The sequence below is a fragment of the Pygocentrus nattereri genome, chromosome 20 (assembly GCF_015220715.1).
Source record: "Pygocentrus nattereri isolate fPygNat1 chromosome 20, fPygNat1.pri, whole genome shotgun sequence".
NCBI lineage: Eukaryota > Metazoa > Chordata > Actinopteri > Characiformes > Serrasalmidae > Pygocentrus > Pygocentrus nattereri.
Genome location: NC_051230.1, coordinates 19,230,911 through 19,249,423, shown reverse-complemented (window position 1 = coordinate 19,249,423; position 18,513 = coordinate 19,230,911). Strand labels below are relative to the sequence as shown.

General features: G+C 37.9%; 1 protein-coding gene across 1 annotated transcript in view; it reads right to left on the bottom strand.

Annotated features, from left to right (window-relative positions):
* dapk1 (death-associated protein kinase 1) overlaps window positions 1–18,513 on the bottom strand; it is a 93,921-nt gene that overhangs the window by 20,317 nt on the left and 55,091 nt on the right. The window contains exons 12-17 of the mRNA XM_017695527.2: window positions 16,171–16,269; window positions 13,230–13,328; window positions 11,748–11,846; window positions 9,490–9,687; window positions 7,687–7,884; window positions 4,873–4,971 (exon numbers count right to left, since the gene is read on the bottom strand). Coding sequence (XP_017551016.1) covers window positions 4,873–4,971; window positions 7,687–7,884; window positions 9,490–9,687; window positions 11,748–11,846; window positions 13,230–13,328; window positions 16,171–16,269 — 792 coding nt within the window. The remainder of the gene's footprint in view (window positions 1–4,872; window positions 4,972–7,686; window positions 7,885–9,489; window positions 9,688–11,747; window positions 11,847–13,229; window positions 13,329–16,170; window positions 16,270–18,513) is intronic.

Genomic DNA, 18,513 nt, shown 5'->3' with positions numbered 1-18,513 from the left:
GCACATTCAGTCTCAACTATCAAGGGTTTGCTTTGATCCTTATACAAAACACTAATGTCAAGGGTATTAAGTACATTGAAAGAATCTTAATTTTGTCCTACGATGGTAAAAACCACTTTGTATAGACCGAGGAGTATTTGCAAATTGGTCTTTTTTCCTTTCTCGCATTCGCAAACACATTAACACACACTAATGAACATGTCGGGGAGAAGGCAGCAGATGCATTCAAGGGCTGAGAGTCCGTTAAAACACAAATGGTGAAAGGACTGCAGTCTCTTGATTCTTGTCTAATGATTGCTTGATTAAACAAAAAGGCCTCTTGCCAGCAGGAGTGCTTTCTAACATGATCACATATTATGTCAAACACATTACCCCACTTTCACTCCTTCGCTCTGAGCTTTTTCTTTCCACCCTACTTGATTTTTCACTCCTCGCCTTCTCCCCTGTCTGTCTCAGACATATCTGTCTTTGTTTGTGGATTTCTAGAATCCTCCAAAAGATTGAAGGAGCCTTCACAGCTCAAGGTTGAGGAACATATTTGGGGAGACTCCTCCATTCAAGGTGTGCTGACACATCGAGGCTACAGCTGACTTTATTGAAAAAGAAAGATTGCGCAAGCACATAAGACACTACAGACCATCTACAGTCCTTTGGCAGAAACTCGAAACATGAATAAATATATAATTCAAACTGTGAGCATTGACTATTAGAAGCCTCAGTTGTGAAATTTGACATTAATGATCTCACTTTAAACGTGGATGAATTTGGTTCAAACTGAAGATTCTAATACAATAGTATAGCTAATCAATACCACATTTGTGTCTGTAAGTAGGAAAGGAGACCTTTAAGTACAGTGGCCAACAATCCTGCTCCTGGTAATTTATCATCCAGTAGGTTTCAACTCCAACCCAGATCTAACATCTCATTCAGCTAATCAAAGACTTCTAAAGACAGAAGCCAGTTCTGTCACATCAGCTAAGAAATGCCTGTTCAGCTAGCATTTCACTGACGGGGAACAGCGAAGACCATTCTACATCTAGCAGTGTTGAGATGTAGACACGGTTCATTTTAAGTATACACAACAGGATGCTTGCTGATTGTATGATCTCATTTGTTTCATCTTTTGAAGTATACTGTCTTTTTTGGTGGAAAGATGAAAGGAAATCCTTTATATTTCTTGCATGTTTTCATCAAGAGTTCACATCTCATAAAAAGTCAGATGTGCAGACTTGGACCTTTTATAGAATGTAAACTTAAATAGTGTAATAAAAATAGGGTAGTAAAAATGTAGTGCTTCTATCATTCCTTGACACACAGTAGCCAGTGCATAAATAGGGGCCATAAAGATGCCACAGAAAATAAATTATTGACCCAAAGCCCACTGTGTCCCATAACACATGCATGTATCTGCCATAATATAATATTAATGGCACAAAACGCAACGTGGGAGCCACCAAAGACCATTTTTTTGGAGAATGAATAGATTTATGCTAGTTCTGTAGTCAGTAGGTTTACAGAGGAGACTGTATGTTGTCCTGGGAGTGCCGTGAAGCTGGAGTGATTCAGGCAGGGGGTGGGGATAGTGAGGGTTATTGATTGGGAATGCTGCTGTAGTGAGAGTTGAAGGATTTGTTGTCCTTCACCTGTGCAGAGTATGAATCTACACAGAGGGAGTGAGCCTTTGGTGATTACAGTATAATTAAACAACAGCATTCTGGAGGGAGTTTTATTCCTATTTAAGGCTTTCAGAACTTCAATCAATCTATCAATCAATCAATCAATCAATAAATCATCATTAATACTAATTTTAACTTAGTATTACGACAATAATAAGTATTATTATTATTATTATTATTATTATCATCATTATCATCATTATCAGCTTTTACCACTATGTACTATGAGGCTGTCTGGACTTCTGGTGTCCGGCTGCCCATCGTAGCCAAGAACCTTTCTGGCCTACCAACGTTCCCAGGCTGGCCACTTGTGTGATACACCCCTGTAGTTGCAGGGCAGAAGTCCCTCACACTGTAGTCTCCTGCCCCAGGCAGAGGTGGACATTTCCCTGAGGACTTTTCCTTTAGGGACTCTTTCCAGGCTAGCTAAGTGACTATACTGTGGTCTGGGGATTCATCAAAACACCCAAAGAAACACTCATCTGAAGCTTTGATTGGTCAGTCTGCTCACAGCACATGATTAAATAATGGTTAGTAAATGGTTTGGAGGGTCATTTGCATATCGTAGACTTCTGGAAAATCAGTATTACAAAGGACAATATTAGGATGACAACAAATAATACAAGCTAAAGAAAGAAATTAAGTTTACCTGAATAAAAAAAAAAAATCAGACTGGAAATCATACTTTGAACATTTTGAGATCTTGTCATGTCCTGACTAATCTGTCAATACTACTGTTTGGGAGTTTGATGACTCTAGATGTACTCACATTATTTTGCTTTTTTTTTTTATTTCTTTCTTCATTGACCTTAGTTATTTACAACTGTATACAAAAGTGTGGGTGCCCATGGTCAAATGACACGTTTGTTGATTTTTTAAAATAAAAATTAGTTGACATCTATGGATAACACACTCTTGCACATTCTAATGCGCAATTACTTTTTATTTGCAGAACTTAACATACTAGGGAATAAAAGAATAAATAAAAGGTAAAACGTGGGCTGTGCAAAAGGTATGGCACATTCTATATATGTTTTTTCCCAATAGGCTAAACAATAGGTTAAACACTACCCCTCATAGATATTACATACTAACACACACACACCTGCATCCCACAGCAACAGCATATCAACCCCCTGGGATTCCATAACAATGGCCTAAGGACAGTTTAGCAATGACCTGAGATACCACAACAATGGCCCAGTAACACCTTAGCAATCAGGTAGTATTTCATAACCACAGCTTTGTCAAGCCAACTTAAAAAATTAACAAAATGTAATTTGACCAGAAGGTTTCCAAAGTTTTTCATACAACTTTCTCTATTTATTTACTAATGTACGTTTGCACGCCTCTGTCCTTGTATGTTTACAGGTCTATACTATAAATCATGTCTCAGGATTGTGTTTGGATTCTGAAGTTTAAAAAAAAAAAAAAAAAAGAAGAACGAAACAAACATGTGTAGTGGTAAGACAGACAACAAGTGTGCATCTCAGAGCACATACAACACCAAACCACACATGTAAGAACAAGGAAATTGCACAAGCAGTTTCAGCATCATTCGCACCCCAGAGACAGACTTGTCCACAATACTCAAAGGATACACTGCATACTCCCTTACACAAATGCAAGCAGGGAGTCAAAAGGCCAAACGCAACTGCCTTGACCCATATTGATTTCACGCTCATTTGCATCTGCACAGACATTATTCCGCTGTATGACTGGTACTGGGTAGTTCTCAGTGCTTGAGAACAGGAACTGCTTTCAGAAATCCTTTATAAGCAAGTTATGTAAAGAAACTCAATACCCAATTTCACATGAGTCAATGAGTTTTCCTTTGACTTAGCCTGATTTCTTAAACTTATGCAGGGACTGGATTTCAGGTAATAGGCTGCACATGTTCCTGGAACATCTATTTGAGTCATCGCATGTGATAAATGAACATGTTTAAATTGAGAGTGTTATTAATACTACCAGTTAAGACAGGGCAGGGTTTCTCCTCCACATCTCCTGAACTACATATTCAACATTGCCATTGTTCTACTGCAAAAGAAAATTGCCATCTAAAATCACCAACATTATTAGTGATTTTAAAGTGCACCACTGAGACTTTGCCTTCAGTACTATAATAAGTATTAATATTACTATTTTGAGGTTAATGCTGGATCAGTGCCTCCTCCAACACAGCCATACTGTAATGTAACTTCTACATTCTATTCATTTCAAATGTTTTGAGACAATTGAAAGCTTAGTGCAAATACATTGGGTTCATATCTGTATCTGCACATAACTGCATTAAATAAAAAAGTATTAAATAGATGCTTAGATTGGATCCAATATTTCCAGTATTTACTGATATATTTATTGAACTTTGGAGCAGCAGAGTGTTTAGACAATGCTAGGTTACTGTAACGGTCAGGAGTACAGACGGAGTATATGTGCAGAAGAGCTTTACTAGGGCAATCCAAATCTTGTAGTCACAACAGACAGGGGCAGCACACAAGCAAGCATGTACAATCCGGGCAAATCCATACTTATAAAACCAATAACAAGGGCCAAAACGCAGAAAAAACAAAACAGGAAAGAACAGCTATGAAATGCTAAGGAATACAGTAACACTTTGCAAATACAAAGCCAAACTGAAATGGGTATATATGAGAATGTTAATGAATCCAGACCTTGCTGCAAGAGTGTGTGATAATTAATGGGGGGGTGCCAGGGTGAGGCTGAAGATGAAGTGAGCAAATCAATGCTGGGCAAGACCCAAGTGGAGTCTCTGTGATGTTGACAGTGCTAAAGTACCTGCATTTTAGTCTGTTTGCTATATTTGTAACCTTAGAGAATCTAGTCATAGTTCTACACTTCATGATTATATGCATCAGCAGATGAAAAATGATTTCTGCATTGGCCCTCAATACCCATATAGATGCATCCCTACAAATAAATCTTGCACACAATATAACCCTTTAAATTCTAGCCTTATTATCCAGAAATGAACTACTCAGTATTAAGAATTGTTTGGTAACTATTTTGAAACTAATATTTTTAAACTTCAGCAAAATTGGTAACAACACGGTCTAATTTTCTCTTTCTTGCTCTCTCTCATCAGCAGGTGCAAAAATAGTCTGGTATATCAGGCAAAAGGAGTGATATGTTGGAACGGTTGTAGTTACATTGTTACGCTTGCTCTGTAACTTACATTAGTGATAGCCTCTGTGTTGGCTCCAGCTACGCAGAGATGTCGCACCACCTCTAGTGCCCCATTACTTGCTGCCACATGAAGAGATGTTCTCCCAAACTGCAACAAAGAAGATGAAACATTAAGACTTAAATTGGATGGTTCACTGTTGATATTTTACAGATCCTTAACTTCCTGCTTATTTACTTTTAACACTATACAATACTGGGAAAAAAGGCCACCTGAAAAAAATGACATTTAAAGCTGGTTCTCTGTCAGTATGTTGCCTTACTCATTCCCAAAACTCTCACTAAGGCAGTGCCCAGTATTTGCACTTAAACTCCAATATTTGACTCAGTTTATAAATCATTCATTAACTTAAACCATAAGTTAAATCAGATGTGATGATGAAGGAACTGAACAAACCCAAGGAATGGCTAGAATACAACTAGAAGAAGAGAAATTAAACCTGTGGTAAACCAGGCCATAAATTAGCAAAAACTTTGTTTTCTTTACTAATGTGTTACTCTCTTGCAAAACCTATTTGGACATTAAGAAGTGACAATATACTGTATAGAAATAATTCCCTTTTAGCACCCATAACAGAACCAAATTGAAGTTTGAAGTAGCTACTTTCTTGAAGAGTAATAACTCGTTATTTCCACATATCAAGTCAAAATCTGGATATTATTTCAATGCAAGTCATTATTCCAACTTTCTAAGTCAAAACACAGTGAACGTAATTCACTATTTTGAAATGTCAAGCTTTTGACATAAGTCTAAATAAGAATACTGCTGCCTGAAACTGAGGAGAAATTAGAAAGAAATGTATTTATATATATATATATATATATATATATATATATATATATATATATATATATATATATATATATATATATATATATAAAAATTTCATTTTCCCTACTCTGTGAAAGCAGGCTTCCATACACATTCAAAATTAGCAAAACAGTTTAACAGCAAAACAGTTAATTACACACTTGTGTAGACCTTCTGCGCAGTACTGCATCTATTACAATCCTAAATGTAAACGTGAACTCTAAACTCTATCCTGCTTTTGAAGTTCTCATAATTTCTGATAATAATTTGAGCATCTGTAAATCATTCAGAGGACCATCCAAAAAAGACAAAACAGATTCCAAAAGTTACAACATTCCATACAACACATCATCATTAACAGCTTATACAGCACAACATTGAGGAAATTCAGACTCCTGAACTTCCAACTAGACAGCTGGAGTGGAAATAAAGAACGACAGCTTCCGTTTGCGGCTCAGAAGGAACACTGACGGGATACTGCAACCCGGCATTCATAACGGTTTGTTCCTCTCAGCCTGTTACGCTTCGAGTGAGAGCCAGCATCCATCTTCTGCCTGCTGGCTAATGGAGGTGCCAGTTCCAATGAGCTTGCGACACACGGCAATAGAACAGAAAGTACATTCACGCTACAGATCAGCACAACACATCTAAAGTCTTAAATCAATGCTAAAGTGATAAAGGGAAAAACTGCAGCAAATGCTAAGAGAGCAAGGGTATTTTAAAGTTAGCAAGGACAGATGGCAACTTTAGTTTAAGGAGGGTTAAATGTAGAGGAGACGTCTGTTTCTTCAACTGGTCCACTGAAGCGTTAAGTAAGACAAATTCATGCAAATGCAAAATGTGGAATATAAGTCTGACAAATTAGGCAATCCTGTCTAGTTAACTCTTAAAATGTCCCCCCGTTAATGTCGATGTAAAAAAGGGTATGGTGCACACTACCAGTCAAAAGTGTACTCTTAGAAGTGCTCAATCTTTTTTTCCTCCACATAGTACATGGGGAATTCGACATTTTATAACAACGAATAACAATGGAGATGTCAAGTATGTGATATAGTTCATCTGGAAAGACTAGACAGAAATAAGGGTCTCGACCAAATTTAGACCCCGCCCGCCCTTGTCATAACACAGCTGACTGGCCAAAATACATCACATTAACAAAGTAATTGTTAACAAGATTAACACATTAACAAGATTGTGGCTCTATTTCCAGCTCTGATTTTCACCAAAGTCCCAAATAAAAACTACTTATTTAAAAGTTATTGATTAAATAATTCTTACTTTTTGTTTTGGACATAAATACCATAGGCATTAGTAGGAATATTTATATTTGTCTTAGGAACAACATGGATACATTTAAGCATAAGCTAATTAAAACTTATCTAGAAATTAAAAAGCAATCAGATGTATAAATGTTTGACTGGTAGTGTAATTACATATTAATTACTTCTCAATCATAGATCATTGAAGAAAAATGCAGAAATTTTGTCCCAAATGTGACCTCTGAATCAGTATTATAGTTGTGTTCATAAAAGGACCTATTGTGTGTGCAGTCCTGTGTTGTGGAAGGAAAAAACTAATTAGATGTAAAATATTTAATTTGCCATAGCTTGATACAAGTATATTTGTATAATCATGTGTTTACAGTTGTTGTTCACATACAACTCAATAAAAAGTCCCAGAGAACTAATTTAGTGAAATATTTAAAATATCTGTATGAAATAAAGTTGGCGTGTTATTTTACACATTAAGTCTTAAGTACGAAAAACAACAAGAGAGAAATATGGTGATTGCTTATGTAAGCAATGCCCAAAATGATGACTGCTTAACTTCATTAAAGCATCAAAGGGGGAGAATTTTGGATACATTGGTCATTTATCAAACTATTCATAAGTGTGTACGGTCCACAAGACCAACATTACCATAATTAGAAATAAAACAGGTGTTAGGTTCCCTGGGGCATTATGTCTTCAGTAAAGGCAAACAAAAATAACCTGCCTTGTTTGGGATGTCCAGGTTGGCCTTAGCAGCACACAGCAGCGAGACTACCGGCAAGTTGCCGTCCTTACAGGCAATGTGCAATGGTGTGTTGCCATGGCGATCTTGGTGGTCCACATAACAGTGGTGGCTGAGGAGGCACTTTACCACCTCAAGCTGACACCTCCTCACAGCCAGGTGCAGAGCAATGTGGCCATCCTGTAACACAGACACACACACACACACACACACACAAGGTTACTATCCACTGCCACCGAGACAGCTGTTCACAATGCCAGATGTCCAGGTACTGCACATTGTCTAAAGACATTAACTCTGTCTCCAAACTGAGTGAGTTTATTGAGTTTAGAGGAAATTAGTAAATCCTGGAATTAGCAAGCTGGGCTCCTTTCCAGTCATGGGGTAAGTGCCAGTTAATCTCTATATAATATATGTAATATATGTGTTACATTTTTGAAAAAAAAAGTAGTTTAAAAGTAGTTTATTACTACAACTTGTAAACAGCTTTGTCTGCCATTATTTTGAAGTTTGAAAAGGCAAATGAGTCTGATTGCAGTGATTTCTGAGCAAGTTCTGCTGCTGAGGTCAATGCTGGTGTTTGCTCGAACATTTATCTCAATAATCCTCAAGATTACTGAAAACAATTATAATCTAAAACAAGAAGACATCCAGGTGCGTTGAGGGCTGCACTGTGTTTTTGTGAATGCGCAGCCTGCTTCCAACTCGGATCTTAGTATCTTAATGTAAAACAGCATGCCTGCACACCTGACACAATGTTTTACTTCACAGTGCAACCAAACTAAACACTGCATTTGGAAGAATTTTTACTTTCATGTGAGGGTCATTCACACTTTGCTCATTATCCATATTGGTAGCATGTTTAAAGGTCAGCCCACATAATCAATATTCGAAATATGAAGCTATATCCAGGGGTGAACTATGGGACTTCACAGTTCTGTGCTACTGAACAAAAATACAGCCTACAACTGTGAAAACAGGCATTTAATGAAAAAAAGAGAAAGAAACAACAGAAGACTAATCAATGCTCCAATAATGGCTTTATATGATATAAAACTTTGTTTTGTTTGGAATTTGGAAATCTTGGCCACAGTAAAAGACAAGAGTATTATAAATGCAAGCAGGTAGGATGAAAGAGTAGAGCATAAGCAATATTACATTCGTTGACGCAGTGACCTTTGATTGGTCCAATTTTGACGCAGGTCAGTCAATTTAAAGTTCTGCATTTTGATTTACATGAAAACTGATTAAAACATATTTGTTTTCTTTGTTGTTAATTTTATCAAAGAATATTACAGCAACAAACTATACATGCGTCCTTGTTTCTATTTATTTTCTCATTTTAAACACCAAAGACCTGTATGTGCATGCACATTTCAATTCTTCACTCTTATAACTAATTAACTTATGTATCAGTTTCATAGTGCATGGTACATAACTCATAGTCATTACTGAGTAAGTCTCAAGATCAGTAACTGAACAGATAAGCTGGAGCTCAAGGGATTACATTTGTTTAAACAAGACTTGTTATTTGCACTAAAAGCTTTGAATTGTTTTACAATGTAAGAATTTTCTCACAGTGTGTGTGATGGATAAAAGGCTGATTTTTTTTTTTTGAAGGATTCCAATAGGCCAGTGCACTTGGAGGCAGTGGTTCAATTTCAACCTCATAACAGCAGCATAAAACCTATCACAGTCGTGAGGACAAAGTCTGGATAATAAGGGATTAAAACAGCACTCTTACTCAGAAGTGCTTTAAAAATATGGTCCAGAAAGAGTGTTCACCTTGTCTGTGGAGTCCATGTCAGCCCCGTGTTCTAGCAGGCACTCAACAATGTCTCTAAAACCGCGAGCTGAGGCGGTCAGCAGCGAGCTCTCGCCTTCACGGTTTCGGGCATTTACGTCGCAGCCAGCCTCACACAGTGCCCGGGCCACAGCCGAGTAACCGTGCCATGCAGCGCAGTGCAGAGGAGTCTCATGCTCCTGCAGGATGCATGGATAGAGACAGGGTTGGACAGATACAGTTAAGAAGTATGTAAAAATGAAAAAAAAAAAAAAAAAGCATTGTAACATGGTAATACTGCATCTGTTAGAAGTTGGAAACCATACAGTTTCTTTTAAATATACAGTGCAAAATATCAACCTTGTACAATTTTCACCAAAATCTGATTAGCCAAGCCATCACGACAGCAGTGATTCCAAATATGGACTGGGCGTGAACAATGTTTTGAAACTATAACAATGTTTGTATATGACACTATTGTGTATTGTTTTCCCTTATTTACTGTTTTGATGATGGTGGTGGAAAGCGCTGTCTAACATGTCAGACCAAAATCTCTCATAGCTGTTCAACTGGGTAGGCTTTTGGTGACTTTGAAGACCATAGCATGATCTACAACATTTTCATAATCCTTTGTGCCCTGTGTATGGGGCTTTGTCATCCTGAAAAAGACCACTCCCATCAAGATAGAAATGTTTCATCATAAGATAGAGATGTCAGTCAGAATAACTTTGCACTCACACAGCACAACAGAGCCATAAGACAGCCTCCAAGTTGGGGTCAAGCATCAAGTGTGTGGCACATTAAGTGTAACTGCACTTGCCCACTTGTTGAGAATATGGCAAAGAATGACTTTTTTTCCACATGTCTGTAGATCAGTGTCTATGGTTTCTGCACCACTGGACGCTCAAATGTGCATTCGTTTTCACCCCTCTCTATGTAGTTTGGATTGACTGGTCTTGCTGAGTTACCTGAAAAACAGTTGTTCTTTTTTTCTTACATATTGCATGAATATCACTCACTGAATGTGTGCTTTTAACTACAATTACCAACCCTTACTGATGTCTTTCCCATAGTCACTCGGATCTTTTCCTGTTGCCATCATCTTATAGCATGGCCAACTAGGCCTGCTCAACATTATGCTGCAGAGCATTGTTTCATTTGCTTAATTGTATCATGCAGTACAGCAGGAAGCATCCAAACTTGTTATTTATTCAGGTTTCCTTCAATTTGTCACTTGCCCTCAGGCAGTGTTCATATCACAGGTGATATATTCATTAAACATAACTTTACAGAAAATGTTATGATCCTCTAAAAACAGCTCGAGTTCCCAGCATTATTAAATAATGAATGAATTGTAATGGTATTTGTCATGCAATTACAAGATTTAAAACCCATTTACTAGAATTTGTACAATAAATCTGGTCAAATCTCTGCTTACCTTGCTGAGCAATATTTAGATAAGAACTGCTACTACATTCTTGATAAAGTCATTACTGAGTGTTTTGAGTGCTCGCCAAGTAAAGCAGAAGAATGATGAGGCCTATGACACTTAGTGCACCATCGCCATGGTAGCCAGCGCAAAATCAATCACTACTTTTACAGCTTTCAGCTTTATCAAACTCGCTCAAGCATAAATATGCAATTAATGAATGCTCCTTGCAGTGGATTTTGCAAACAGAGCTACTCTAAATCGCTAGAACGAGACGAAGCTGTTTCTAAGGAAACTATACACCAAAGTTCACACACAGCAGTGTTTCCCACACATAGCCTGCAGTTGGGTAGCCCCCCCACAAGTATATTGACAGCCACCCAAGTATATTTTGTCACATTTTAGCAATTTCCAAAATATTTTATATTACTAAGAATAAACAAGGGTACACGTCGTGTAACATGAGACGCAATAACGGCTGCTTGTGTTTCAGCACTTCTGTGGTCTAGTGGTGCACACTCAGTAGTAAATTCACATTACAAAATTACACAGAATGGAAAAAAAAAAAAAACAGATTTTATTCCAAACTGTATATGATGAAGATAAATGAATATTTGAACATCCCCATACAATGAACCCTGTGGGAAGCACTGCGATGGACATACTAAAAGTCTTAACTTTTTCATGTACATGCTTATTGTTGTCTATTCAGTTATTTGAGAGTTCAGATTTAAAGGTGACTTCAGGCTTGGTTATTTTAAAGAATTCCACAATATAGAAAATGCTGTCACTCTAAACGAGTCAACATGTGTGTGTGTACACGTTACATACCCGGTCTGTCAGGTCAGGGTTGGCATGAATACTGCAAAGGTACTGGACTACGTCCACATTGCCATAGCGAGCAGCCACATGCAGAGCCGTTTCGCCTGACTGGAACCCAAAGAAAATATAAGGAAAAGCATTAGCATGGTTAATCATAGCTAAATATAACTACAGCATTTGAACTGGTAAAAGGCAACAATACAGACAAATTCACAAAAGGTGATAATGAATGTCCTTTTAATCTGATTCTTAGCTATAAAATTCCAATATAGTACTGCATCATGTCCAAAACTCTTTCATACAACTGTGTAATACATATTTTTGCAGATTTTTCTATATATTTTAACAAACTAAAACACATTATCACTGCATTAACCAACTTACCTGGCTAACATTAGCCAACATATTTTTTTCATAATTTTTTTTTTAAATGGACAAATAGCTCCTTTCCTTTTCTCTACATTCTACCTAGAAAAGTTTCTCTTCATCCATTTTTGTTGAGGTGGAACCTCAGTGCAATGTAACACATCAGAAATAGAAACTGAACAACAGCCAAAAACAACACTGCACTGCACCACAACGCTCTCTGACGCTCACAGCTGGTGTTAACAGGCATGTTTATTAAAATGGGAGCATTAGCTTTCTTTCTATCTATCCGTCCATCTATCGGGCCATCTATCTATCTGTTCAAAATAATTCAAAGACATTGTTGGACAGAACTATTATTCCTTAAATTTTAATGGATAATAACACTTTACATCTTTGGTTAAACATCTTATTCAATTTTATTCACAGTAAGAACATCTAAGAATGAGTCGATGCAGCTCGAAAACAATCTGATTGAGGCTTTAAACTCTTCATGGAAAAATGTAAAGGTCACATGGCCATGTCGGCTGTCTGAGCATTATAGAACAACCTTTTCAGCGGCACTTCAAAAGTAAAAGGCCACATATGGCAATTCATCATCAGACAACCTGCACTTCAAGCTTCAGCACAGTGCTTTTCCAACAGCTGCGTAAACAGTAAACACGAACAGTGCAGTAATAGCAACTTAGCACATATACTTCAGCCACGTTGAACAGACGGCCTCTCTCCCATTTAAGCCACTCAATTTCCATCCAAAACAAAGTAACTCACACTCATGAGCATGGACCTGCGTGGTGCTACAGAAACTCGACGGCTCTCCATGCTACAATTTGGGCTCACTCTCGAGTCTGGAGAGGCAGCCCTGTAAACATGGAGTGATTATTTCATACACTGGGCAGATCTCGGACGAGTAACCATGGCAACTGCAAATAACCCAAAGAGAGCAGAGAGGAGGGCGAGCCCGGAGCGAGAGGTCTTTAGATGAAAAGGTGTGAGACAGAGGGAGTGGAGAGGGAAAAAAAAAAAAAAAAAAAGCGTAGCTCAAATGTAGCCTCTCCCAGAAGACTTACAAGTTGTGATTATAGTGTATGTGTTCATGAGAGAGAGAAAGGGAGACTGAGGCACCTTATCTTGGGTGTCCAGAGGGCACTTCTTTTCATGGAGAAATTTCAATGTCTCCACATGGCCATGGCGGGAGGCGTAGTAGATAGCGTTAGCTCCAGACTGTGAGACAGAGAATGAAACGGTGTTATTTTGGCATTTTGAAAGTCAAATTGCCATCATGCTTACTGCTACACATTTTTGCAGTAAAATCTTGACCTTTTCACTACTGTGCACTACCTTCAGTAGCCTTTCTCAATCCTCGTCCAGGTGTAGTCCAGGGGTCTGTCTCATGAAGCAGGATTTATGGCTTAGCTGACTAACTTTTAGCTTAGTTCAATCTAATGCTGGATATTGTCTCACAACAGTGGATCACTTTTTACCAGGATATATTGCCAAGACAACTTGTGCTGTATGCCTTACCTTCTTTAGAGCAGGCTGAGTTTGGGATTTTGGGTCATAACAGCAGTTGGATAAAACAGAATAAGCTTCTGAACAATCAGGGACTGAAAGACATGAATCTCTGCAGTGACTGTTTTTTCTTTGACACGGCTGTGACCTCAATTATGCGAAGAACTCTTCTTTGCAGAGGAAGCAAAACCACACTTCATAGTTGTTAAGAATATAAAGCAATTACTTCTTCAGTAAGCACCAACACTAACAGTGCTGTTATCTTAACACAGCTTTACTGTTCTGACTATTTTACTTTCTACATATTTACATAAATTCTTCTTCGTTCTTTGGAGGAAAAAAGGTACTAGACTCCTTTTGTTTCATACAGTTGGCAGTTCGACATTTCACATACAAGCACACACGGCTTAATTGTAACTTGATTATTTAAGCCTGGGTTATTAGAGAAAGGTGTTAACTGTTGTCATGAAATTCCATCAACAAAAACCAACACTTAATGCTGTTACAGTGGCACTGAATTAAGAACAGGGAAAAAAACAAAAACTACAGAACAGCAGTATACTGGTATAATAATGAATGACATTGTCATGAATGACATTGTCCTATGATACGAATCTTGTAAAACCGTAGATGCTATGAACCCCAAAATACTAAACAGCCCATCCCCCAAAGCAAATTGTACACAAAGAGCTTAAATACTTCTGAACACCCCAGCCCCCTTATACAGGATCTTTTTCTTACTGTGTGATGACTTGGTACTTTTAAAGCAAAGTATTTGTAATGATCTCTAATGAATTTCCTTCCAATAACTTTTATTAATAAAGCAAATGGAAGTGAAGTGGTTAGTGAACTGAAAGACATGCACTGCTTTTGTTTGGAGCTCATTAGACACTGCTGCTATTAATCTGCGATAAAATGCACTGTTACGTTGAAATAAGATCCTGTGGTAATGGATCTCCATGCAGCACGTTACAGCCGCCCTACCCGTTTTCTTTAGTGATTTTATAACTTCGGATTTGGTCATGTTGTAGTGAGTCAGGGGTCACTGTGTCAGCAAAACATCTGTGAGATGGGACGTATTGCGCGAAAGCCCTGTTTCTCAACGAGACTGCAGGTCACTTAGGAACACAGTCTCTCCTGGCTAGTAGCGAACTACAAGACAGAGAGAGATTTAGCCAAGACGAACATTTGGAGACTTATTCACATTTATAAGCACCTTAGTTGGTTACCTGGAATGTTAAATGTGCCACGAGAGACTGTCAAACACTAAAATGTTGTGAAGCAGAAGTCACTTCTCGCTTCTCTTTCTCGTTCCACATTAAACGGCCTCGTAAAACAGCCGAACGATAAGAGACATTTTAGAATAAGCTGCTCTACGTCTGAGGAAAAGTTTCCCGATGGAAAGGGAAGGAAAGCCACTATAGCTTAGCTAAAGCTTAAAGCAGAGCAAAGTAAGCCTGTGATTTCCTTCATAATTTTTTAGCATATACAAGGACATCGGCACACTCTGAGACTGGGCATTAAAAGTTGTGGCTCCTGAGGTGGTCCGATTTTTTCTCTTCTTAACATTTGGATTGTGACTCCTGACCTAACCTGGCTTTTAATGCAGAAGCTGCCAGTCGGATTTCTCACTCATTATTTTGTGCTGCCAGAGATATGTAGTCATTATGTAGTCCATTTCTTTATATCATATATATATATATATATATATATATATATATATATATATATATATATATATATATATATATATGATATCCAACACCTAGGTCTGTCATTTATTATATAATTAAAAGATAATCACATGATTGCAATTTGATCAAGCAAGATGATCAAATTTATCATTTCAGCTGATTGCAATAATTCTCCACTGTTGTTAAATTTCACAATTGTTTTAGGTTGCAACAAGCAAATGTACATTGGATGTGGAGGGTGGAGCAAAAGAAAGCAATAAGCAGCAAATCTTTGGAGGCCGATGAGAGAAATTTTTGTTTATTTGTTAGCTACATATCTAATTCTATTATTTTTATCGTGTATGTACACTCGCAGAATTTGTTTCTTGTATTTTCTCTCCTGAGAAAAACTGTAGCTTTGCTTGACTCTACAAACGATTTTGTGTAACTGTAGACAACAATGTAGAGTACCATATTGCTGGTACAACCAATCATAGATACTATGCAAACATTGCTAGGAAACAATAGAGCTAATTAGTTTATTTGATCATGTTTGTTATAGTTGTGCACAATGAACAAAAAAAAGACAAATATTTAACATCTCTACATAACAAGTAATTGCTACCTAAAATTTTATGATGACAGGCCTCCCAGCATCCTTATCAAACACAGCATTTTATCTCTATTTTATGCAGTCCTAGTTAGAGAGGTTTTCTTCTGTGATGTGAAACAGGCCTGCTGTTTAACTCTTTCGCTGACCTCTGTAGCACAAAATGCAAGGTTGGACTATTAGGGAAGAAGGGGACACTCACTGCATTGCATTTAAGACCGTAGAGATTTTTGATCAGTTGATGATCCTATAATACAATTCAAAAAGGCACCTTGTCAAGAGCTTGTATCTCTGCTCCTTTTCTCATCAACACGTCGATGATCTGGACGTTTCCACAGCCAGCTGCAATGAGGAGTGGGGGCGTTCCATGCTGTGAGATAGAGACAGAGGAAGAGGAAGCGTGAGATCGAGAGAGATGGAGAGAGAGAGAGAGAAAATTAACATGGCTTTATTCATCATCAGTGGCTTCATAGCAGGACAGGTATTACAGTGTGTGTTTAATTGGGCTGATAAATCAAAGTCAGTTTTAAAGTTTTGTGATTTGAATGAGCCCTGATTCATTCTACGCTGCTTGTGTCGTGCTTTTAATTGGCTGAAGGCATGTTTTCCACTGATCTCTGTGGTAGATTAAACGCTCTCAGAGACACTGGCGATTACAGGTATTTATACAGAACTGGAGGAGACTCTTCAGCATGCATAAATGCATGAGCTGTGGGAAAGCTCCTTGAAGCGCATATAAAAAAAACCACACATACGCACAGCTGGACAGCTCCAAGCAAGGCAATCAACAGTGCTTCTCCATTCTCACTCTGTTCAACAGATTACTCTTGCCCTCATACTCTCTTCAAGACAAACAAAATTGCCTCTGCTGGTTCTTCCTTCCCACCCCAAACACATGCAAAAACAAAGACTTGTGCACATATGCCCACACATGATCTTTAATTAGGAAGTGAGAGCCTCACATTTTGGTCCAAACCTGAAAATAGCCTGGCCCACAGTATAGAAACAAATCTGACTAAATTTTGCTTGAATCCAAGTACAGTCTGACCAAATTATGTCTATATCCATTAATAAATCTGACTGAGGTCCTACAAAATTCTGTCTGAACCAGATCATCAGTGGTTGGATAGTGTAGTGGTTAAACACCTCTGCCTTCTACACTGTAGACTGGGGTTCAATCCCCACCTAGGCAAACACCCTACACTATACCAATAAGAGTCCTTGGGCAAGACTCCTAACACTGCCTTGGCCTACCTATGTAAAAAAAAAAAAAAAAAAAGATCAAATTGTAAGTCGCTCTGGATAAGAGCGTCAGCCAAATGCCGTAAATGTAAATGTAAATCATGATATGACTAAATTCTGTCTGAATCCAGCTGTTCAGTGCTGTGAAAAAGTATTTGCCCCTTTCCAGTTTCTTCTATTTTTTTTTGCATGTGTCACACTTGAATGTTTCAGATCATCAAACTACTTTTAACCTTAGATAAATATAACCCAAGCATACACAAAATGGTGTTTTTAAATGACAATTTCATTTATTGAAGGAAAAATGCTGTTCTGCCCTACCTATTCCTATGTGAATTAATGAAATTCAATTGACCATTGGGTAAAATTCCACTAGCCACAACTAAAAATCACTTAAACAAAACATGTCTGGCACCGTGAAGCAGGCTAGGAGGTTTCAAAAAGCAGCACACATTCAGCAGCAGCCACATTCTAAAGAAATTCAACGGATGCAAAAAAAGAAAAAAGTGAACTAGCGAACCACAGAGCCATTATCCACAAATAGAGAAAACTTAGAACAGAGGTAAACCTTCCTGGGAGTGGCCAGCCTACCAAAATTTCACCAAGAGCTCATCAACGACTCATCCAGAGGGTTAGAAAATAACCCAGATGAACAGCCATAGAACTGCAGACCTCAGTTAAGGTCTATAAACATGATAACACAATGAGAAAAAGGGCATTCATGGGGGATGAATTTGCAGAGCACAAACTACTGCTGACCAAAAAGAACACAAAGGTTTCACCTTGCATTTGCTGAAAAACATGGAAACGATCCCCAAGACCATTGTCTGACTGTAACCCAACAAAATTGTATCCAACCTTGAGAACATTCTCTGTCCAACCTGACCCACAGCATAGAAACAAATCGAATACATACCGAATCCAAGTATGGTATAACCAAATTCTGCCTATTCAATTATGATCTGACTGTACTGAATCTGACTGCAGACTAAATTCTGTCTGAACCTGATTATCTAGATAAGTTCTGTCTGAACCTGATTATGATCTGACTAAATCCTTTCTGAACCTGACTGTAGCCCTACAAAAATATCTGAACTCATTGTACTCTAACAAAATTCTGTCTGAACCTGATTATGATCTGACCAAATTTTGTCTGAATCTGACTGTACTCCAGCCCCAACCAGAATAAAACAAAATCCTAAAGACAGCTCCTCTAAAATGAGTTTAAAATAAGAATTGGAACCAGGGGTTGCCATGTCTACAAAGATGGATATAACCATTTTATTCACTATCCAAAACGACCAGTGAAACTACACGTTTTTATGATAACACTGAAGATGATAAAACAGGGGTAAATCTGGAAAAAAGGTTA